At 39.5% G+C, this 24,328-nt stretch overlaps 1 protein-coding gene across 4 annotated transcripts; it reads left to right on the forward strand.

Moving 5' to 3' along the window:
* Positions 1 to 1,644: 1,644 nt before the first annotated feature.
* On the forward strand, positions 1,645 to 23,881 carry NAPEPLD (N-acyl phosphatidylethanolamine phospholipase D). Of its 4 annotated transcripts, none has more exons than XM_027639821.1 (5): positions 1,645 to 1,885; positions 13,031 to 13,340; positions 19,214 to 19,860; positions 20,908 to 21,022; positions 22,284 to 23,881. In XM_027639821.1, exons 1-5 carry the CDS (start codon positions 1,665 to 1,667, stop codon positions 22,410 to 22,412), a joined length of 1,422 nt encoding a protein of 473 aa, XP_027495622.1. In that variant the 5' UTR covers positions 1,645 to 1,664; the 3' UTR covers positions 22,413 to 23,881. The 4 variants fall into 4 exon arrangements, with proteins under 4 accessions (XP_027495622.1, XP_027495624.1, XP_027495625.1 ...); XM_027639823.1 differs by lacking the exon at positions 1,645 to 1,885 and adding an exon at positions 1,959 to 2,134; XM_027639824.1 differs by lacking the exon at positions 1,645 to 1,885 and adding an exon at positions 2,388 to 2,411.
* The last annotated feature ends 447 nt before the right edge of the window (positions 23,882 to 24,328 follow it).

Here is a 24,328-nt window from a genome sequence, read left to right on the forward strand (position 1 = left end):
TAGCAGTGTCACAAATTACTTCAACAACCATATAATTCTTCACCAGTTGTTATACTAGAAGAGAGACGTCTCTTTTTCAAACTGAAAATTGCATGCAGCACAGACACCAGGTGTCTTTACTTACAGCCTCCAAGTGTTGACATCTCTATTTGTAGTACAGACAAAACACATTTACTGAAGCGGAGCCTCCTTAACTTTGGTTTTTGCAGCACTGTTGATATAGAAACTACTTCCACACCACACATGGAGGCAGGGCTGCCTACCAGGAGATACTCAGGTGAAGTGTAGGATGAGCATCCCAAATCTGCTACTGTTGTCAATCAGTTACTACTAGCCTGGAAGCACTTACCTAGTGGCTTATACAGATTTCTATACATAGGCACTAATTATTACTGTGAATGGTCACTGATCAGAACAGCTTTATCATCTAACTCATTTAGTAAATCTTAGATTCAATACAGTAACAGTAGAAATAACTTTAATCAATATGGATTTGTGTTTAATAATTTTGAGTGAAAGTCATTGCTACTACAAGGCCATCTTAACAGTAGACATAGTGATAGGAGATTAAATGATCAGGAAATGTCAGATGAGAAGGACCAAAAGTAAGAAATAAGTCAGCAATTTCCACTGGCAAAGATCAGCAAATCTGCCTGACCATAAGCAAAGAATACATACATGTACACGACAGAGATAACAGATAACTTGTACAAAACAAGATAACTTGTTAATATCATTTTTCTTTTACCTTAAGGAAACTAAGAGAATGATAGACTAATCAGAACAGTAAGGGTCACATTTCTAATCTCCCAAGACCTACCCTGAGAACTTTGGCCTCTAAACATAAGTAAGATTTCTTCACCAATGAACCTTCATTCCTTCACCAATGAACCTTCATTCCTTCATGAGCTTTAAGATAAAATGTACCTAAGTGTGTTATCAGAGCTCCAGATAGTCTTAGATTTCATATTACTGCTATATATGGGGAGGGAGAGGTGGTGGTTTCATATTACACCTGCATAGCTTTGTTCTTTTGCTTTCCAATGTGCTTAAGGAGGTAAAGAAAGATTTAAAAAATACATATTTATTTCTGGGTTTATTTGGGTGCCTCAAATGCCCATCATCTGGAGCTGCCTGCGCAGAGAGGGGGTGAAGGGGATGGTTGTGATCCAGCACGTAAAGTGACTTGGCCATGAATTTTACTTTCCTAAGGTGGGGAAATGACCGTGGGGATACAGGCCCCTGCGAGCTGGGAGGCGGCCTCGCCCGCACACGGCACCTCCCGTGGGTGTCGGGACCCTCGGGGATAAGGGCACTGCCCGGGGTTGCTGAGGAAACCGAGACCAGGAAACTTTTCACCGCAGCATAAACGGGACTGCGGGCAGCGTTTACCAACCACCGGAGCCGGCCAGGAGCACAGCGGAAGGCTTCCCTTTTCCGGTGCCGACGAGCAGCCCGGCCTGTAGCGGCGGGACGAGCCGGCAGCCCTCACACTGTCCCGCCGTGGCTCCGGGACACCTCAGCGCGGGCCCCCCCGCCGCCATCTTGCGAAAGCGCTGCCGGGCCGAGCCCGGAACCGGCGCCTCTCCACGGCGAAGGGCCGGGCTGTGTGGAGCCTCTGCCCGCCACAGTGAGGGGCCGGGCGCTGTGCCGCCCTGCCGGCCATGGTGAGGCGCTGGACGCTGTGGAGCTGGTCCTTGCAGCTCGCCGCGCTACCGGCGGCGGCGGGCTGGTCAGGTGGGACGCCGCAGCCGTTCAGCAGCTCCTGCAGGAGAGCCGCGGAGCCGCCGCCGTGCAAGGGGTGGAGCGGCACCATGGAGGAGGAGGAGGAGGAGGAGAAGAAGGGGGACGAGACTCCTCAGGGGCGGCAGCAGCAGCCGGAGAGGTGAGCGGCGCTCGGGCGGCAGCAGCGCTCCGGGGACGGGGGTCGCTGCCCCCGCGCCTTGCTGTGGGCAGGGAGGGACCGGACCGGACCGAGCCGAGCGGCGCCTCCCGCCCCGTGCCCGTCCGGAGGGGAGCCACTGCTCGACTTGCCGCCGTCAGAGCCCCGCAGGCGGCCGGGAGGAGCGGAGCACTTGCTCCGAGCGCAGCAGCTGGGCTCGCCAGACACACACACGGTACCGGGGTCCCGCCGGTGAGTGTGGGCGGGATCGGGCTGAGCCCCTGCGGGAGGCGGGGGGAGCGGGGCAGAGCCGCAAAAGTTGGTGGGTGGGTGCGCGGGGCCAGCGAGCCCCTCTCCCGGCCGGGCAGCAGCAGCAGCACCAGCACCAGCAGCAGCAGCAGCAGCAGCACAGCCCGGCGCCCCCGGAGCTCGGCGTGTGCCTCTGCCCAGCCCCTGCCGCGCCGCCCTGGCTGGGCACAGACGCCGACGGGCACCAGCTCGGACGGGTGGTCCCCATCCTTTCGCACGGGTGAGCGAAACCCTGGAAGAAAAAGTATTGCGTTTGTCCCCCACCTCCCAGCGGCGAGCTTTCGTTTTTCGTCAATTGACAGTAACACATGCTGCAGCAGCGCTCCGAAAGAAACAAGTTATATAATCGCTTACCAAAAATCCGCTTCATGGTATCGGCGGTTTACTGGATGTTTTCATTCGGAGCGGAGACACGGACAGATGTTTATCGCAAGGGCGGGGGGTGGGGGGGGAGAGAGGGTTCGCGTTGCATAGTGCGAAGTGGAAGATGTTAACGAAGTCATTTAATGTAATTAGTGCCGTCAAATAATCTCAATGATCGTCAATTATCTCTAGTAAGGATTTGGGAAAAGCGTTTGTATGTCTTGACGGCAGGCAGTGAAGTTCATACTGGACTTATGCAGAAATGGTTCTACTGACGATTATGATTTCTTATGTTTGCTAAATGGCGATTATGAAGCAAGTTTTCAGTTTAAAGAAAAGTACTATTTATGCTTAAATATTTTTTTCTTTCATTTTCAAACTGCACCAACTAAAGTAGCATCAAAATTAAAGGGAGTGACAGGAAATCACTTCTGTTTTCCGGCAAAAGACCCTTGAAAAGAGTAATGTATTTTTTAAATTCATAGTAGCAGCTATATCAGTCAAGAAAGAAGGAAGTCTGATTCATTTTGTAGGTAAGATTTTGGGAAAGACAAGAATAAGGTTTTTTCTTTTTTCTTCTTAATTCAAGAATTATTGCAACAGTTGCTTTAAAAATGGCCCAAATTATCTGAAATTGAAATGCCTGTTTTAGAAAGTAATGGCAATTTTTAATGCCTGGAGATTGGAAAGCCCTGTCTTGGTTCAGTTGTTGTGGTGGAAGAGGATGTGTTCAGGAGAGGAAGAAGAAAGAGACGACAGTGAAACAGTTGAAATATAAACACAGTTAATTTGACTTCAGCTTGGCCCAAATCAAAAGATATGTGCAACTTTTTAGGAGGAAGCAACCATTATTATTATTATTATTTTCTTCACTTGCATTAACTAAGTAGATTTGAAGAAAAACCTCAGGAGAAATCTGCTATTTTCTCAGCCTTTATAAGCTCAAGATTGAATAAAAATGGCTAATTCTTCATTCAAAAATAGCTTTTAAGTTTTTTTTTCAGCCAATAGGAAGGCAATTATTTTGTCTGTGATGAGAAAAACAGAAATGCTGCCATATTAATTAGTGTCCTTTCACCTGCTGTGAAATTAGTTTCACTTTTTTTCACATCTACAAATCCCTTACTGATTTCACTTGCATTATTTTCCAGTCAACTGCTTTAACTTTATAGCTGCTGTGTGTTGGCTAGGTAATCAGAATCCTACTTCTAATATTCTGAGAGCCAGGACCATGGAAAATCACTTGATCATCTTGTATCTAAATGCAGATTTGAGTAAAAAGGATTTTTGTGTAAACCATATGTTGCACTTGGTTTGAACATTCTTAGAAAATGTAGGAAAGAAGGTGCATATTATGTGCTCTTTGCATGTAACATCTTGGTGTTTAGCAGCTGTACAAGGAAGGGTTTGAATAGCCAACAACTGTGCCCAAGCAGATAAACCTTATGAAGCAGTTCAGGAAAGAGAATGGGCATTGCCAAGTGACACAACACTGCTGCCATTGTGTTCCTATTGTGAAAAACAAGGTTTGGTAAGATGATGTGTGAGTGAAAAATCAGGTGGTAAAAACTGTATCAAGAGTTACTTCTTCTCTAATACTTGTTACCAGGGTTGGAGCTGGTAGTGCTACTGTCTGGTAAGGTTTATCATAACATTTCAGGTTTTATTGCTCAAAATATTTGGGAATAGGTCATTTGTTAAGGCAGAAATCCCCCATGCTGTGGTTTATGAGGGTTGAACCTCACTGGTTTCAGTGAGATTCAGCTGTTTCCTGTGCTGAGATTGTGTCAATAACAAGTTGTTTATGTGTGTCTGTGCAGTTGTGTTTACGTGAAACACTTTGTCTCCTTAAAACACCTACATATTTAGGATGGTGCCTTGAAAATTAGTAGATGGCTCACATTTGTGTTGGAGCTATGCCTTGACTCTACCATAAGGGTAAAAAAAAAAAAAAGGAACCAACAAACCAAACAACTTCTCATATTAACACTTTTGTTGTTGACTAACAACCAAAGCACTTCGTTTTTTCATTTAGAGTACGTGAAGAGACATTGTAATCTAAAGTTTTGGGGATGGAGTTGAAGGCTCTTTATAAGGAAAAAGTGTTGTAGTGAAAAGCATAAGCATATTGTGACATTTCCAGTTTCCTTGACTGTTGGTGTTTTGCTGTGTCTAGTGTACTGCCCCTTGGAATTTCTTTTTTAATGGGTGTGTTTCAGTTGAAGAACTATAAGGGTGCTGTGTGTTTTCTGGCTTTCCAGTATGAAGTTTTGAATATTCAAAACTTTTATTATTTGGAAAGGCTGATGACCTTTTGGCTTAACTCATGTGAAAGATGGTCTTTGAACAGTTGCATTCAAGAATAGCATATATTTCCACAGAGAAAAATTTATTATTTCTTTGTCTTAGCTGACTCGGAAATTATTTGCTTGGATTTCAATAAATTTGAATTCCTATATTATAAATAGTTCTGTAAAATCCATATATCCATGGGGTGCTTGTAGATACATACACAGGCAGAGGGAGAGAGAATGTTGTTGGGACAAGCAAAAGTGGAGTTTATGTTGAAATTTAAGTAGATTTAGAAAGAATTTGGAAAGTATTTTCATGTTGCAGAGAAATTACATTGCACCTTATGTGCTTGGACTTTGAACTCAAAAGAGGGCATCAAATAGACAAGCATTTAAATGAATATAAACAAAATTGTAAGACTGTCTATTAACTTGAAAATAAAATTGAGTTCAGTGCTTGGGTGTTGCTGCACTTCCTGGACAACTGAGGTTTTATAATGTTTTAAAGGATTATTCTTGGTGTGAGTCTAGAGAAAGTTTGCATAGGAGTTTGTTCCTTCCTGGCATGAAGGAAGAGGAAAAAGAAAATTAAAAAGCTTAGTAACTGAGGTGGAGATAACAATTACACAGTTGCAGACATAAAAGTTCTGGAGTTGATGATAAATGAACTTCAGATCCTGCTTTGCCGTGTAGATCCTCTGGATCAAAGTCTTAACATGATTTCTGTGCACTTCCACGGAAACAGTTCTTACACCAACCATGTGCTACAAAGGAAATCAGTTTTATCCCATTGCACGTTCAAGTGGAGCCTTAATTTCATTACATGTAATAGTACTTGGTTTTAGTTATATCTAATGGACATTAAGATGTTAGGTATAATAAAAAATATTTTAAAAACTTTATTTTAGTTAAGAAAAACCTGTGCTAACAGCTTCAAGAGCATAGTAACTTAAAGTACCAAACCCAAGATCCATAGGCTGTTATCACACAGGAGGGGCTAAAGTGTGTTTTTAAAGGCTCGACTTCAAAGTTTGGCAGTTTTTTCTAACAGTAAACCCCATCCTGGCAAGCTGTGCCTGTGTCATTAACTGTAGTCACATCAGTAAACCAGTTGAAGCTAATGAGCTACTTATTTGCATAAATAGTTACAGGAGTGGAGCTGGTGCCAGAACGCCTGAGCTGGGGACTGGTTCGTAGCTGGGCTGGTAGGACTTTCATATTTGCTCTTTTAGAAAAGCATTATTGAAATTCTGTATAAGTGTGAAGGGCTATCCATAGAGATTATAGTTATTGTTGGAATCCGTGGCTTACCTGGGCAGCTGTGTGCATGTGCCATCTTCACTTATTTTACCATTGATTTAAAAATTGTCTGACTTATGATCTATTGTGTTGCACACCATCACAGCTGCAATGCACAAACCTTGCTTCTGTGTGTGTCAGCCTGAGTCCTGCAGAGCAGGTAAGAAAACTTTCATTCCAGCTCTTGTGCTTTCAGCATTCTTCCCTGTACATTAAGTAGTCATATGAAATTAGTTGTTTAGGGAGAGCAAAGGAAAGTAATTTCCGTTCTGGTGTAGGGAAATTTGACTCTACCTTCCCTTTGGTGACTGCTTCAGCAATAGCATGGAATTACACTGCCTTAATCATAATGATAGCCTAGGCTGCTCTTTTAAATGTGATGGCCACATGCCAACTTTTGGATTCTTTTATTCAAGACTGCAGTAAAAGATGAGGGTAAAGAGGAAAATAACTTATTTTAATAGGCCTGTATTGCTAAAGAAATTGGCTCCTAGATCTGTCATCTCTGTTAAACTGTGTCCCCCATGGACAGCTACTGTCATATCAGGGATCATAACCTAGACAGAATGTGCATGTAACAGAAAACTTCTGTCATATTAAATACAGTTCATAAACATGTTTGGGGACTACAAAATGATCGTAGGGGGCAGGGACAATCAGCTGAGGCACCTGAAAGCAAAGGGAGAATAGTTATGTACTGTCCCAGATCCGGGAAGAGACATCTTTATGCAGTTTATACAATGCCTATAGCTGGTCAAATTTAACCCAGGGTTGAGAAATAACTGGCTGTAGGGACTACTGATGGGCCTGACTTTAAAGCCTATTTGCATTTGTATCCAGAGGCATGTAAGGGTGTAGCTGATAGGCATGAATAACTTTCTGTTGGTTTGGTTGCCCTAATGAATACCAGCAAAGCAGAGGTGGAATGTGCAGTAACGGGAGTGGGCTGCCTTGTAGGTGGTAGGTAGCTATTGAATTTGCTCGGTTATAATATTAAACATTACTGTCTGAGGAGGCAGCATCAGTACTGAATGTGCATGAAACCTTGGATAGGAATTAGATTGAAAATGAAGCATATTAAGGGTAGGTGGAATTGTTGAACCTCACTTGGTGGAGTATGTAACTGAGCTACACTGGAGAGTATAAATGGAGAGTATTTAATTAATTAGTTTTTTAATACCAGCACTGGCATAAGTAGTTTTTGTTTACAACAGTATATACCTGTTCTCACCCTTCCCTGTCCTAGCCAGTTTGTTGGTATAAACACTTGTGTGGTTGCACAGTGATGCAGGTGAAAATGAAGTGCTTCTCAAGGGATGGTAAGGTAAGAAGTGACTATCATCTAGATTAGTTTCTTAAGTAAATTCACCGTGTGTACAAAAGTGTTTGTTTTGGCAAGTCTGGGGGAGCAATGAGGGCAGAAATGGATTGGCTCACAGTAGTGGCTGCTCAAGTACTACAGCTGCTGTAAGAATAAGCCTAACAGCAGATGATCATGGGTGGATGCTTCACATTTGGGTTTTTTTGTAACTAATTTTTTTTCCCTTCATGATGTCTAAATAAAACTTTGCTTTGTTTTACTGTTGATCCTCAAAACTAGATAAGAATTATTAAGAAAGATTCTTTCTAATTCTTGAGGCTGTTTATGGAGAGAGCTATTCTTTTTTTTGGTATCAACACTATTATTAATCTTTCTTGAACGGTACACAAGGTCACTGTAGAGTCAGTATACTTTCAGATCTGTTGAATGAAATTTTTGGCAATGCTTATTCTTGCTAGGGATTTTTAATGTGAAATTTCAAATAATAAAAGTATTTACAGATCAGCTAGTTGCAAGCTTGAGAGATCTTATTTGTGTGAAATCTTAAAACCAAGAGCAACTGGCATAATTGATGATGCAACTGCTGTTGCAGCCATAAAAAATATGCATAGTGAAAGAAAACTTCCAAGGTGTGTAGCAGTGTACAGTTTGCAGAAGGCTCAGCTTCTTGCTTTGCAAAATCTGCAGTGGTATGATGGAACAGCCTGAAGTACTGCACAATAAAAGTTTAAATGCATTCAGAATTTTCCAGTTTCAAACTGTTCATTAATTAAAGCAGCCAATTTCAGACCTGAAGGAAAAATAAAAGCACAGCCAAAACTTAGCTGGCAGTCATTTGATAGTAGAGCTTGCGGGAGCCAATTACTTACATGCTCCCTAGTGTTTGCAAATAGCTTTCCTTTTAGCTGAAATAATTCTTTTTGTTTCAAGCCAAAATGCATGGGGTTTTGGCAGTTAGTAAAAATATGTATATTGAAAGAAAATTTCTGAGTTGTGTAGCTGTATATGGCTTGCAGAAAGCTCAGTCTTGTGCTGGTAAGGCTACAGTGGTGTGAGTTTGCTGGGAATTGTGTGCTGTCCCCTTTAGGTGATGTGCAGTGCAGCCCAGTTCTGGATGTGGTCTACGCAGAGAGACAGTGATTAAAAAATGAACCAAGCCTTTTGCTTCAAAAATGGCAAAAAAAATAAAGATATTTGCAAAGCCATGGAATGTTTGCAAGGCAGTTGTAAAGTTTTGGGGATTTTGTTGAATTCCAGTAAATCAGAGCTTCATAGTAACTCTTTGACTTTCTGGCTTATTATTAAATAAGGACCACATTTCTGTGTAGAAAAGAATGATAAATCTGTTTTGGCAGATTTCATGCTTAGTAGCATGTCTGTGCTTGGCTATATTGTTAGTAGGGGAAACTACATCCATTTCATTTATGGAGTAGCAGATGTTAGAGGAGACTGGCTGGAAAAGGTGAAAACACAATAGATTTTATGCCAATGCATTTTGTATTCAAATAAAGTTCAAGTAATTTGGCTTGAAGCTCTGCTCTGTTCAGAAGACCATTTAAAAAGAAAAATTTCAATGACACAGTGCTTCTTGTAATGTTATTGTGCCCTGTTTCCAACTTTCTCTTGGAACAGAAAGTATTAAAATGTTTAGTTAAATTTTTATTATTTTTCTAAATAAACAGAAGGCTCAGGGCTAAAATATTTGTATCCAAGTTTTCAGTTATATCAGTTATTTCAGAAATGCTGAAATAACCATTTTACCCCAAACCAGTTGTCCTAAGCGCTATATCCTGTTTTCGGGTGTAAGCTGGTTTAGTGGGGCATGAGACATGGGTTTTCCATGCCATGTCCTGCCTGATCTACAACATCTCTCTTGCTTTGTGGATTACCAGGGATGCCTTAGTGTTTGGAAAACATAACTGGAAAACCAGTTATGTGAGCTCTGCATTTTGATTCATGTTGGGCTTCGTCCGATTCATCAGCCTGTGGTGCTGTTCGTGTCTAGAAAACCTCCTGGCCTTGTGGATTTGGGATGACTAAGGGTCTCCTTTAGGAGTTTGTATGTCTTGGTCCATTTTCTTTTCTGAATTCAGTTGAAAGAGCAAAGAATCTCTAAGCACAGAGAGGGTGGTGGCCTTGTGTCTTGCCTGAGCCCCTCTTATAAATGATGTCAATCCACTTGCCCTTGGTTGGGGGTAAGTCACCTCATCCTGAAGGATGGGCTCCATTTGTTAGGAAAGCAGTTTAATGCCTTTAAGTAGAACAGGAGTTTTTCTTTCTTTTTAAAACTATGGAAAATAGAAGATTTCTTGTAGAACTTTGTGTAACAATAAATATTCACCTAGGATGTGACCTCTTCCCTCTGTCCCTCCCAAGTGAATGCGATTCTATTCTAGTTTGATTTTGTTGTTTCTATAGCTCATAATTTTTGCTGCCATTCAAGCCCTTGAATTAGTTTCTCAAGTGCCAAACTATTATTTTTGAGGGAGAAGAATTTAGGAAAGCTGGCAGAAAAATCATTTATGATCGCATATTTTCTAATATTTAAAATATATCTGCCAGATCTCCTTATCTGTAGAGGCTTCTTTTTGCAGAAGTGTAAGAGTCTCCTTGGACTAAGAGTTGGTTGAGTTTTATTTTAAGCTAATGACTTCTGGTTTTCAAGAAGTTATCTTTTTTTTTTTAATAAGAAAACTTAGATTTCTTTTACTGTACGTCATGAATATTCTAGGATATATTTTACCAGTTTAAACTAAACAGAAATGAACTGGCAAGATTGATACTTCAAAGGAATCTACAGTTCATCAGGGATACTTTTAGTTAATTGTTTGTAAATGTGTCCCTTTCTTATGCATGTAAAAGTTTTAAAGTATTCTGTGAGCACTCAGGTCTTTTAGCCCTTGAGTGGCTTATGGAATACTAGTGAAAGTAATGTATGTGCATCATGTGGAAAATATGTTGGCAGACACATAGATACCTGCAGAGCCTTAAATGCTTTGGCATTGTCTTTGTTTAATCAGCATGGTTGATCCCTGCTTCCCCTAGAGGTTTATACTTTCAGAATAAGATCAAAGGTTTATATGAAAATTTAAGCAAAAGTAGAATTCACTTATTTTAGAGATAAATGAATAGATAAACAGAAGCTTAAAAATAAAACCTTAGGCACTCCGGTCTCTAATATAAAATGTCTTGTAGCAACAATAATTACAGTAGTTATATATATTTAAAAAATCAAACATCTGAGATGTTAACAGATGAATTTCCTGGAATTAAGTACCTACATGATTAAACTTCTGTGATTTGTTTTCATGATGCTTTCTGGAAGAGTGGATGTTTTATGCTGTGTCTGTGTGCTTTGCTAAACTAATAAGCTGACTTGGCATTGAGAATGCTCTTTGAGGAATGCCAAACAAAATACCCAAACCCAACCCTCTTTAGTTAAAGTAACAGTTAAAATATCCATTACAATTTTTTGGGGTATTCTGTCTGCCTTTTTGTGGCATTGATTCTTTTTAATACCATTTATATGTGATTAAAATGCTATAGAGCAAGTTGAGTGTCAGTTTGATTGCAGGCTGATTCCAGTAAATGTTTAGTGGAATAGAGGAAAAAAACCCTTAAACTATAAACAGTTACATTTAAATTATGATGCAGATGTGGTATCTTAATGCTATATATATATATGAGATATATATATATGGTATCTTAATGCTATATGGAAAATACATAAATGGAGTAGTTTCTGCAGAGTAAAACTGCAGGGAAACTGGAGTACAAAGCAATTACGTAAAACAAGATTATGACCAGGGGTGTCAGAAATTCTGTCAGCAGTGTTTTCTGAATGTTGTTCGTGCTTCTTTATCAGAAGTGAATTTTGATGTGTTAATATTTTATCTCTGCTGTATGGTAAAATAATGGTAATTTTGTTAAGAAAATTTCACCGTATTTATCAATTGTCATATCTTTGCAACTGCAGCTGTACTTAGTGTTGCAGTTTAGTTGCTGCTGAAATAGTGGGAACAGGCTGCATTTGAAGTTGGAGCATCACCAGTAAATGCATTTGGGTTCGATTTGGTAAGGCTTCTTACATGTGTGGAATATCTTAACTGAAAGGTTGTAGTGAACAATATATTTCATTTTCCTTGTAATTATGAGCTTGTGGAGGGCACAGTGAGTTATGTGATTCCTGAGAAAACTATGGGCTTTAATTCTGTCCTCTGACAACGTTGTTTGAGTGGACTGGCTTTGATACATCAGCCCAGTGCTTCTGAGTGTACAGCTGCAGTTTGAGTATCTGAATTAGTGAAACAGTAGATAGGCTAAAACATGTGGTGGAGAGCTTTCCACAGGACAAACATCACAGTTTTTTATTAAAAATTATTCCTGCACCGCAGCCGTAAATCGTACTGCCTCTTCAACTGCTGGTCATCTTCTAGTTTTTACCAGGTGGAGTTTGTAAGTACTGGAAAACTGTGCACTCTTTAAAACAGCAACTGTTTTTTGGTTTTGTTTGTTTTTATTGTTTTGTTTGGTTGAGTTTTGTGGGTTTTTTGTTTGTTTTTCTTAAGGCTGTCAGAGCAGTGTATTTACTTTCCACATTTCAGTTGAAAGTAAGTAGAGAAATTGAAGCATTTAGTTTCAACTGACTTGCTTCAGCAATTTAAAATAAGATAGGGATATTTGTTTTTTCTACCTTGGATACAATGAGATTATATTCCTATACTCTGCAACACTTAAGTGCAGTTTGGAATAAGAGATTCTGACTACTGAGTTCAGTTTTCTAAGGAATGTGCCAGAATTGTGACTTCATAGAAATAAGCTTTTCTCAGTTATTTTCTTACTTTTTTATATTTCACGATGGAATTAAGAATAAACATTGCAGCCCTGATTTGAGATGTTTCAATTTCCCATGGCCTTTCACCAGTCAGTTCAGTTAAATGTGTATCAGAACTGTATTTGAAATTGTTACATTTACCTTTATTACAATAAGCTTTTCCTTTGTTTTAGACAAAATAGGAAATAGTGCCAAATATCTTTTGTGTTCTGACTTTCCTGCATGTATGTGCCTCTTGTTGGTATAAGTAAAGCGTTGGTAATGCTACGTGAGGCTGCTGCTCTTACTACAAAATAAAGCCACTATATTGGCAAATCCCAAGGTACTGTATAGTTCCAGTGTCTCCTGGCCAGATTTGCAGGATCGTATTACATCAGGCACTGAATGTCATAAGTTTCAGTAGGAATTACTATTCTTCCAAAATGTAAATTAAGGAACCCATCCCCCTCCCTTTTGCAGTTGGTAGATAATAGTGTTAGTATCTGAAGCTGTGCATTCCAGGGAGTAAAATTCAGCCTGAACTACAAAGAGATCTCATGTCTGCTTGCCACAGCATGTTTTTGGAGGCTTCTGTGTAATAGCGACTGTTTTAAAGGCATATTTTGTTGATTAAAAAAAATAGAGTAGATCATAAAACGAGAGGCTTGTTTCTAATGTGTGTGAGAACACTCAATATTACGAATGTTGATGCTAGTCCAAAAAAATATTGATTAATTAAAAATTTATTTTAGTTCTTCTGAAAAAGATATGGATAAGAACACAGATGAAGAGCAGCCTTCGACTGCGTGTAACCAGTACCCTAAAGAAGCAGTGAAGAAACGTCAGAACTTGGGCCGTGGTTCCGGGGGCAGTGATTCTTCCAGGACCTTCAGGAAAAGCTTCAGGCTGGACTACAGGTTAGAAGAGGATGTAACTAAATCAAAGAGAGGCAAAGATGGGAGATTTGCCAACCCATGGCCAACGTGGAAATCGCCAACCTTGCCAAATGTTTTGAAATGGTCCCTCATGGAGAAAAATAACAGCAATGTGCCAGGCTCAGAGGTAAATACTTGCATGTTTTCTTTTCATGATTTTGGCTGCTTTTACCTCTGCTCTAATCAATAAATTAGGACAGTTAGGCATCTTTTGGAGATTTTCCTAAATTTTACTTTTCTGATTTTATTATCCCTTCATTATTTTCAAAAGATGGGTTAATACTTTCTACCTCTTTAATTTTTGTCTCCTTTCTGTTAGTTCTGCTGCCTTTGATTTATCCAGCTCAGTTTATATTTCTAAAAACAACAAAAATGGCCTCCTAGCTCAGTCAAAGGCCATAGTTATGGCCTTTCCTTTCTAATAGGTGTTGCCTTAGGAAGCATAACATGATCCTTGTTGCATGAAATAGCTGTGGCATATCTAATTTTAAAAGTTTGCCTTTTTATTCCAGACTGCCATTTAATACATACATTACACCTTTTTCATGAAAATTTAATAAATAGTTGCTGTCGCTTACCTATGAAAGTGTTGGCAAATCTCTGTTTTTTTCTGTTTCAGTGCACCAGGAGAAAAAATTGCATATGTTAAAACTAACCTTAGGAAATATTTGTACTGAAACACTTAAAGTACACTGCCAGTTTGCTGTGAAACATCGTTATTTGTTCTTGGTGTGTTGCTTTTGTCAGATATTGTGTATAAAGAAGGAGACAGGAGAAGCGACCTCTGAGAGAAGCTTCTTTTCCATGAAGAGTAATGGATACTGGAAAGCCATGGTTCTCTTTGTGGCCACAGGAAGTCTGAAGATAACTACAGTTTTGACAGGATTACTTCTTAGTGTATTTCTGATGTGTTGGCTGCACTTCAGAAAAGCTGTGCTGAAAGGTGCACAACCAGGGACAGCATTTGTTAACAGGCAGATGTTAATGCTTTTAAGAAGGTATGCGTAGGCTATAAATCTCAGTCAGTATTTAGTAAAGAGCTTTCAGTATTATCTTATGTGAGTTACCTGTGGAATTCAATCAGTTTTATGGACAGAAAAGCTGTGTTACTCATTAACACACGATGGTCAGAGGTTTGGGGATGTCTTTAACAATACGTGGCATGGAACATATTTAAGGAAGAAATAATCTTGGCTGTTATTGTTCTGTAATAATAATAACAACAAATAATTTGACTTCAGAAACAAGCACGGCAAACCTGTGTCAGTCTTGGGATCCCTTCAGCACTTTACTTTTTTCAAATTTGATGATCTGCACCTCGTAATGGTGAGAGCAGTTCCTCAGTGTGTACAGCTCTCTAGAGAGTGCCAGCAACTTTTGCATAAAATTCACACCTTGACATTTTCAGTTGCATTGACCTCTCCCCTACTTGATATGTGTACAAGGCTTCATGTCTTCCCAGCACCAGCCAGAAACCTGGTTTGTGACTGACATCCCCAGAAGGCAATGCTGAGGTGTACTATGGAGTGCAGGACACACAGCACTCTGATGGCACTGGAGAACTGCAGCACTCCCCTTTAATTTACAGTTTGTCCTTACAATAAAGGATGATCACAAAGAAATCTGCAAAGCACCAGTTGAAAAGCTGTCTCTTACCCAGCTGAGATTAATTTTGGACTAATTTTATTGTTTGCATATGACAATTTTTAATTAAGTCCCTGCAATTATTCAGGAGCTCAGTAAATCAGAAATAGGAAGACCTTGATAGGGATCAATGAAATGCACTTCTGGAGTCCTCAGCCATTTTGATGCTTGTTCTAACCAGTTTTGTTCCACACCTAAATCAGCCTGTAAAGCACATCTGAGCTTGTTTGAAATTCAAACTAAGGGCTCCAAACTTTATTTAGCACTGCTGGATGGTATGTCCTTCGAGCAGACTCCTGCTTCAGTTTCCACGTTGAGTATGCCTAGTGATATCCTCCTATGCTGTGCAGGTTCAGTTTATCTGTACCAAGTACTTTGCATATGTAAAAAAAAAAAAAGCATATTATCCAGGATATATACTTGTACTTCACCGTGGAAAAGCTATATGTATTATAATCATGCCTTCAGAATGAGCCTATATCATTATCCAGAATGCACAGACTTCTTGTATTTTCATTACAGGCTTTATTAATAACTTTGTTCAGTGCTATTGGAGGATCTTTAATTATTAGTTGTTGGATCAACAATTTAGATTGTTCTCATTTCTGCAAAAATCCCGTGGTATTCCAGTATGCACTAAGCACCAAAAATCCTAAGCTAATCAGCTAGTCTTACCAAAGCCTGTCATGTGTTTCTTCTTGCTTTGCATTAGGAAGGAAAGAAGAACGTGGGAGGGGGAAGGGACACAGCAAGAAGAGTTTCTGTGTTACTTCAGTGATGAAAATAAGACAGTGCTAAACGCACTTTGCTTCTGTCGGTAGCTGATTTGACATAAATGCCATGTTTCAAAGATCTGTTACATTTCTTCTAGTATTGCTATGTTTCTGACATAAAACAAAGTGAACTATAGCAGGTTAAAAGTTCCCTAAGATTCTCTATTTTATTCATTATGTTGTTTTATCTTGTTGTGTAAGTTTTAAGAATTTCATGTGAAGTATACTGATAATAGGACTTGTGTTTTAGTATGAAATCTTATGAGTTGAGTAACGAGTCCTTATTGCTTGAAAAGGTGATTTTAGTGCACTTTTGTAAAATACCAAAAAAAACCCAAACAACCCCAAACACAAACCCCATATGCTGAGAATTAAGTTTTTTGGCTATTTCCTGGTGTGATTTACTTTGGTAGCTCAACAACCTGCCTGATTTCTGATCTCATCCTCTGAGGAATCATTGATTTGGATCAGAGGCCTGGAAAGCACAAGCTCTGTATGAGATCTGCAAGTTACACTGCCTTTGTGTTCTTGGTTCGTCTTAAACTTTTGTTCACAGAATTTCATGTGAATAGGCCAAGAAAGCAGTCATTTGAACTGTGTTCCTCTCTATTTATTAATCTTCCTGTCTGTGTGACCTTTATAAATGCCTTTTATAGTGATTAGTTCTACCTTTAATGAACCATTTGAAATACTTAATAGCATCAATCCTAGTTACATCCCTGTAAAGCCTTTATTGATAGTTTAGAGGTGTTTTGGGTACTTACCCCAGTAGATATTTAATAGTGCAGGGGTGTTGTGGTTTTACTCCAGTAGGCAGCCAAGCCCCAGTCAGCTGCTCACTTACACCTCCCCACACCACTTGCACCCCAGAGGAATTGGAAGGGCAAAAATGAAAGAACTTGTGGGTTGAGATAAAGACAGTTTAATAGGTAAAGCAAAAACTGCATGTACAAGCCAAGTAAGAAATTAATTCACTTCCCATGGGCAGGCAGGTGTTCAGCCATCCCCAGGAAAGCAGGGCTGTGTCCCATGTAACAGTTAGTTGCAAAGACAAATGCCATCAGTCTGAATGTCCCCCTCACTCCTTCTTGTCCCAGATTTTATTGCTGAGTGCAATGTCCTGTGGTCTGGGATATCTCTGAGCTGGGGTCAGTTGTCCCTTCCAGCTTCTTGTGCCCCCCCATTCAACTGACTTTGCTGCTGTGTAAACACTGTTCAGCAATAGTAAAACATCAGTCTGCTCTCAACACTGTTTTCAGCACAAATCCAAAACAGAGCACTATAGGAGATACTGGAAGAAAATTAACTCTATCCCAGTCAAAACTAGTACAATATGTTTGAGTCCTAGTTAAAAACTAACTGTTCATGTCTGCTAATTGGCCAGTTCTTCATCCATTTACTATTGTTTATTAATATTCCATGATGCTAATTTTAAAAATTAATTTGTATCAAATGTCAGCAAAAATAAGGTGAATTAATTTAGTTCTCAGAAAATAGACTAACTCTAAAACCTGCTACGTAACAAGAATATTTTTCATAAAGAAGGTACTTACTGACCTAAATTGCATTATGACAATTAATTACTAAATTCCGCATCTGAGTTTAATTTCTCTGATATATTCTGATTTGTTGGCTTAACCACATTTAATTTGTTGGTTTTTCTGAATTTCCATTTTTGAGTGTTGTGTTCGTTTTGTGCATCTTCCACTTTTTTTTTTTTTAAATTGAAGTGTCACAATATAACACTCTCTGTGGTTCAAATTTCTGTGGCCAGTGTCATTCCCATGTGCTTAGAATGAAATAGAGATAAGAAAGTGATGCTTCTTTCTTGGAGAAGCAGCCATTTATCTCAGTCTAAGCCCACTACTTTTCTTGTATGATTTAGTGGTTGTGTTGTACTAACCTTACATTCAGCTTTAGAGAAGGTTATGAATTTCTCATTCCTGTAGACAGTAATGAAACTTTTTCAGTAGACATGTCTCGTCCATTAGCTCTCAGAAAAAGCAATTTCATGAATATTTTATTATTTACAGTAGAATTGCAGGGGGGTGGAGATGTGTGTGCTTTGTTTTTCCCAACATATGCCTTTCAAATCAATAAAATATTGTGGAGAAAGTAACTCCCCTGAAGGTGTCAGGACTGTTTTAGCAAGGCAACTGCTGGAGTCCTAAACTGTCACAGCATCAGCTGGACTTCTAAGAGAGTACAAGGTCAGCTCTGTCTAAACTCACTGATAGTGCTAATCTGTGCTAGGCTGAGAGAATAAGAACAGCAACCATCGCAGGGAGAACTTGACTAGGAACCAGAAGTGCTGGGACATTTGTGATTACCAGGGAAAGGAGTGTCAGCAGTCTGTAGAAGCTGCCTAACACACAAAGTCTTCTAAAGCAACATGAGGAGTTCAGAACTGTTTGGGAGGAGAGCCATAGCTGCATTGTGGGCAAGCTGGAGATGATCAGAAACTCTGAGAAGACTCTTTAGGGTTTTCAATAGGAAAACTATTGTTATTACACATAAAACTTACGCATAAACATCTCAACCAAACTGCAGTGAAGAGAGTAACTCTGTTTCAGAATGAGAGAATGGGTGGTGGTTGGGCAATGGGTTTCAATAGGTGATGTACAGCCACGGCCTCCTTTGTGCCAACTTGAGGCTACACACAGAGCCAAATCTGAGCCAGCTGAGATGAAAGCTCTCTGTTTTTCTCCTCTGCATTAGCGTTCAGCCAGATCAGTTCTCTGACCTGTCAGACTTGAGTGGAGACTGCATAATTGTTCATGCTGGAACAAGAGGGGAGAATGTTACACAGGAGAATGGATTTAGGCTGATTTCAAGTCAGTCATGGGGCTGCGTCCTGAACATGCAGGGAGATCAGTATAGTGATTTATTCAGTAATAATTAAACTTTAATTACTTTAAAGGGTTCCGTAAAACATCAGAAGCAGCATAGCTAAGTACCTTAAGGTTTTCCTTAAAAATGATTTTGTGTTTTATGAATGTCCATTGAATTATTGGCAGCATGGGAAGACGGAATTGTAAAAGGTGACATTAGCCAGGTGAGGTTAATCTCCATGTGCTGCTACTGGACGTAATGGGGAGAGAGAGAGGGTCTGATAAAGGCTACCAGAGCTTTTGTGGAGTGCTGTTGGGAACCTGGCATTCTCTTTCATCTGTGACTTATTTGTGCTAGGACTTGGAGGATGCATCATTTAGTTGCACAAGCTAAACTTCAGCATTTGTTACGACACTGTGTGTTTATATTGCAAACCCTTCTCAGGATGCTGTTAGTGCCTTGCAGTGCTTTCACTGCAATGTTCTCAGGCTCTCTCACTAGGTCTGATTTGATATTCTCTCTCAACAGAGAAGCCTAAATGTTGCAAAAACCTAAAATGAAATTAGGAGGCAGTAGCTGGGAAGATGGCCATTAAAAAGGCATCTATTTTGTGCTGCAGTTCTCTGATTGCATAAAAACATAATCTAAGTACAAGTCCTGACTGTATTGATTTGTGCCTTGTATGCAGTTTTTGTTCCATGGTCAAGCACATTCTGAAATTTCTCATGCATATTGTGCTCTTTTTTGCTAGGAACTCGATAAAGAGCTTCCAGTGTTGGAACCTTACTTTATTCAAAAGCCGGAACTTGCTGGGAAGACAGGAGCTGGTATGCGAGTCACGTGGCTGGGACACGCCACAGTTATGGTGGAAATGGACGAACTTGTACTTCTTACTGACCCGATCTTCAGCCAGCGAGCATCCCCCAGTCAGCTGATGGGTCCCAAGCGCTTCCGAAGGCCCCCGTGCACAGTGGCACAGCTCCCCAAAATAGATGCAGTGTTGATCAGCCACACCCACTACGATCACTTGGACTACAACACCGTGACGAGTCTGAACGAACGCTTTGGGAGCGAGCTGCGCTGGTTTGTGCCACTGGGGCTCCTGCAGTGGATGCAGAGATGTGGCTGTGAGAATGTCATTGAACTGGACTGGTGGGAAGAGAACTGCGTCCCTGGTCATGACGCCGTGACTTTTGTCTTCACCCCTTCGCAACACTGGTGCAAAAGGACTGTGAGAGACGATAACAAGGTTCTCTGGGGCAGCTGGTCTGTCTTGGGTCCTTGGAATAGGTTTTTCTTTGCAGGAGATACCGGATATTGTTTAGCTTTTGAACAGATAGGTAAAAGGTTTGGACCTTTCGATCTTGCAGCCATCCCCATTGGAGCTTATGAGCCAAGGTATGAAAATCAAAGTTTGATCAAAATACGTAAATGAAATTATATACTGATGGCAAAAAATACACCCGGAAGTTAAAACTGTAGGTGTGCTTTATTAAGAACATACAATTGAATATAGAGGCAAAAGAAGAAAATTGCCGAGGCCAAGGGATGTTGCTGAATGAAAAAAAAAGAAAAAAGCAGGCAATTAGAAGATGGAACTGAAATGTCCAGGATGCCTGTCTGTGTATGTGTGATGTTTTTGGGGAGTTTTTCCTTCAGTGTTAAGCACAGCCAGGATGTCTTTCTACCATGAAAGATGTTGAGTAAAAATCTGGAATTGCTCTGTGATTTTTTTTTTTTTTTCCTCCTGAAACAGCACAGTTTAATCCAGCCCATTCAGATGCATGCCATTTGCTGCATTTTTCTCTTGCTTCAGGCTTTATGCTGGTTTTGCAATTTATCTGGAGATAGAGATGACTCACTTATAGAGTGTGAAAGATCTGTTTGTTTAGGCATCTCTATCCTACTTATGATGGGTTATCTAAACTTCTACATGATAGTGCTCTTATATAATGCTGGAAGGGAAGTGTGTATGAGCTGGGAAAGGAAGATAAGACTGAATAGAAAGGTAAAAATCTGGTATCTTTCAAGAATTGCCAGGCTCTCCCTTCTCCCTTACCACCATTCCCTTGAGCTGTTTCTGAAGCACACACTCCTTGGTGTGCGCTGCTAGCATGAAATTTTTTCAGGGATGGATTTGAATTTTTGGCCTTAGTGCCTCAAGGCACCAGTAATATGTCCTTATACTATTGAAAATATAGGTAAGAAAAAACTCTTTGAAAAGGGGAGTGCAATACATGAACAGCTGTTTCATGGGCATGTTGGTATATGTTAGTTTCTTGGTTCTGAGTGTTCTGTATGTTGTTGAGGTCTACATGCTCATAATTTTTTTGATTAGGTGACTATATATATTTTTTTTCTCTTTGCAACTTACCCAATGAAAGTAAAGAAGAAATCTTGCACTGGATTAGGTGACACAAAAAATGTTACTTTCTGTTTTGGTAGGTGGTTTATGAAATACCAGCACGTGGATCCTGAAGAAGCAGTAAGAATCCATATTGATGTTCAAGCAAAGAAGTCTGTAGCAATTCATTGGGGGACCTTTGCTTTAGCAAATGAGGTAAATTGCAACACTATTACATGAGTTCAGATTTTCAAGTACTACATGGTCATTAGTGAAGCTTTGCTCGTGCAGTTTAACCTACATATCTGTAAACGTAAACTTAAAATGTGACCTTTGTATGAGTGACAAGTTGTTACTCCATATACTGTTGTTCAAAACAATGCTTAGCTTTTCATAACTAATTACATAAAATATTTCCACGGTTAAGAAAGTACAGAGTTACTGAAACAAATGTGCAGGATTTCTGATATCCAAAAGCTGAGGAATGTAATAGGTGGGGACACATATGCAGTAATAAAAGCAGACTCAGCAGTGCATCACTTGGAGATAGTAAGAACTTCATGCCTGTAGGTCAGTACAGTATTTATTAATCATACCTGTCTAGTAAATAAATTGAATAGTATTTTTAATAGTTGATTCAGAGTTAAATATCAGCAAGGATATGAAAAATTGAGTTACTGATATTTTTTTTTAATTTTTTTTTTTTTTCCCCTCCTTCCCCTCTTTAAGTCCCCAGTTCTAATAAGAAGGTTACCCAGGTACTTTCACAGCAACTAAAAATGCAGTGAATGGGAAGTATCTACTTCTGCTTTGATACTGTCTGGTAGCCGTTTTTCAACTTTGTCCTTGTATCACTTACACGCTTTATCTTCTGATTCCTTCCTGATACTGTGATCACCTGATATGTCATATGTTCTGTCCCGTCCAGCTCCTTGTGCACCTCCTCCCTGGCAGAGCAGAAGGAGTTGCCAGGCAGGGAACATAGCGAGGACGCTTGGACAGAACCTCTCCTGTCCACAGCGTTTCCAATAAACTGTGTCACTAGTGCCCCCGGTACAAATGTTACTGTGTATTTAGAAGCGCAAAAAGTCGGTGATTTCTCCCTGATGGTGCCTTTTCTGAAATGTAGCAAATACAACTTGAGGGGGCCGCAGTGGCAGCACCCAAGAGTTTAGATAGCACCGCTGACACCTTGGGTTTACTGAGCGAGAGAAAGCGCCAGCTGCTGGCCGGACAGTGCTTCCTCTGAAGGGATCTGTTAATACATTGAAGGCGACCGAACTGCGGACAGGCTGTGCCTTGCTAGTTACTCTGCAGCTATAAATCAGCATTCTTAGCATTTAAAAACTTAAAATGAACCCAAACGTTTTGACAAATATCCTCATCCTCCTCCTCACTCCATTTTTAGAGCAGGGATTTCCACCCTCAAAATGTTGCAGTGCTATCTTTTCTCTCATATTATTCTAATTTTTTCCAGTATTACTTAGATCCTCCAGTTAAACTGAATGAAGCTCTTGAAAGATACGGCTTGAAAAAAGATGACTTCTTCCTCTTAAACCATGGAGAATCACGGGACCTGGGTACAAATGACATGTTTGAAAACTGAAACTGTAGCAGTTCCTTGTAAGCCCAGTTTGATCTGAACTAGCAATTAACAGTACAAATACTAATATGATATATTTACACAGTGCATTTTTTAGATTAAATTTGATTTCTAGGTGCCAGGTTTTAGAATTAAAACTTGCATACCAATTTCATGGTAAGTTTTTCAGTCTCAGCACTAAAGCATGCATACCAATTTTGTGACAAATTTTACTAATTATATCGTTTATAAATTTTGAGAGATCATCTAAAACTGATTAATAGAAAAGGTGTTGTCTGGGATTAACTTGCAGTTTCAACTCTGATGTGTACCACTGATAAAAAGTTTTATTTTTACACTCTTCATCTTACCTGCAACAGCAATAATAACCTCAGCACAGGACATATTCTTAGGATTAATGGCTGACTTGAATTAATCATTGTTAGACTGTCATCTCCCACTTGTTAGTCTTCAGGTTCTGCCCTGTACCTTGATAGCTTCCCTGTACGTTTTGTGGGGTGGAGTCTTCCATTACAGCTGTGTTGTTAAAGCACAAGCACAGTACAATTGTTTTACTGAGTGCTTCTTCATTTTCATATATCGGTGAACCACAAAAACTGAATTTTACAGTGATCAAAGAAATGTGCCTTTTAAAGAGAGAGATAATTTAATATTGCACCATGGATGTGTAAAACTAACTGCTGGCCAGAGTTATCTGCACACTTTGATTGTTTTGCTGATGTTTTAAGTTAGGTCGAATGTGTCAAATGAAGCGGATGAAATGGAACAATCCCTTAATGGCGCTTGTCTTTGCATTGACTCAGCCTTTTTTTAAGTTGTTTTTCTTTTTAAGTGAAAAGTCTGAAGCAAGGGCTGTGGTATTTTTTCTTATAGCTTCCCTATAATTTTAAAGTTGAATGAGAGATTATAACATTGTTCAGTATTATAAAACTTGGCTAAATGTGTCTGTATCAAATTGCCATGCTAATTTACAGAATTAAAGCCTATTGTTGCCAATAAAAAGGGTTGTTATTCTCCTTCATAATTCATTGGCAAATTGGTTTTTGTTTATGATTTGTTTTGGTCTATGGGATATGTTTATTGGTTGGGTGGGCTTTTTTTCTCTTGCTGTGCATTACATTTTATTTTCATATTCCATGAAGATAAAAACAATTTTTAAAAAAGAGACATTATTTGAAAACATGAACTTCTGGCAACTAATAAAAACCAGCTAATGAGATTTCATGCTATGAACAACCTGAAGTAATCTTTTAACTGTAGACAGTTATCTCTTTTAGGACTTCCCAATATAAATATTTTAAGTCTTATAGATCTTCATATCAACAAAGAACAGCACAAGGAGGCAAAGATGAGTGAGTTCGAGTTCATGCTGAAGATGGGTTCTGGAATAGAGATTACTCTTATATGTAGGAAAAAGCAGCTTATTTGCTTTGGTGGGGTTCATCTTTGACAAACATGAAGATTTCTTTATTCGAAAAGGTAATTCTAGTGTCATGTAGATGTATGGACCAGAATTTGTTCAAAAAGGGGTTTAAAACTACTCTGTTGTTCAGTGTTGATTTTGGGATGGTATTTCAGATGAAGTCTCTATTGAGCCTTTTATTTACACAGCAGTTTCGATTACAATTTGAGTCATATAATGTGTATTACATGTTCATAATTTTGTGGAGGACACCAACCTGCAGGAATTTTGGAGTTCTTTGAAGGACAAGGTTAAAATTAAGGCTGGTTTTGTTGCAGGTCGGGTTTTTTTCCTGTTTGCAAAATCATCAATAGATTATTCTATAAAACTATGTACTTTAGAAAGAGTGAAACTAAAATATAGAATATCCAGATAAGCAGCCACATAGTAGAGAAATACTGACTTACACAGATCAGAGACATATTTTGTTTTGAATCTATTAATTCACAACATTTTT

The sequence above is a fragment of the Corapipo altera genome, unplaced genomic scaffold (assembly GCF_003945725.1).
Source record: "Corapipo altera isolate COAL_440 unplaced genomic scaffold, ASM394572v1 1b, whole genome shotgun sequence".
Taxonomy (NCBI): Eukaryota; Metazoa; Chordata; class Aves; order Passeriformes; family Pipridae; genus Corapipo; species Corapipo altera.

Coding starts and splice junctions, on each gene's coding strand:
- NAPEPLD (XM_027639821.1), top strand. CDS start 1,665: ATGGTGAGGCGCTGGACGCTGTGGAGCTGGTCCTTGCAGCTCGCCGCG. Junction 19,861..20,907: donor ATTGGAGCTTATGAGCCAAG/GTATGAAAATCA, acceptor CTGTTTTGGTAG/GTGGTTTATGAAATACCAGC. Junction 21,023..22,283: donor CCTTTGCTTTAGCAAATGAG/GTAAATTGCAAC, acceptor AATTTTTTCCAG/TATTACTTAGATCCTCCAGT.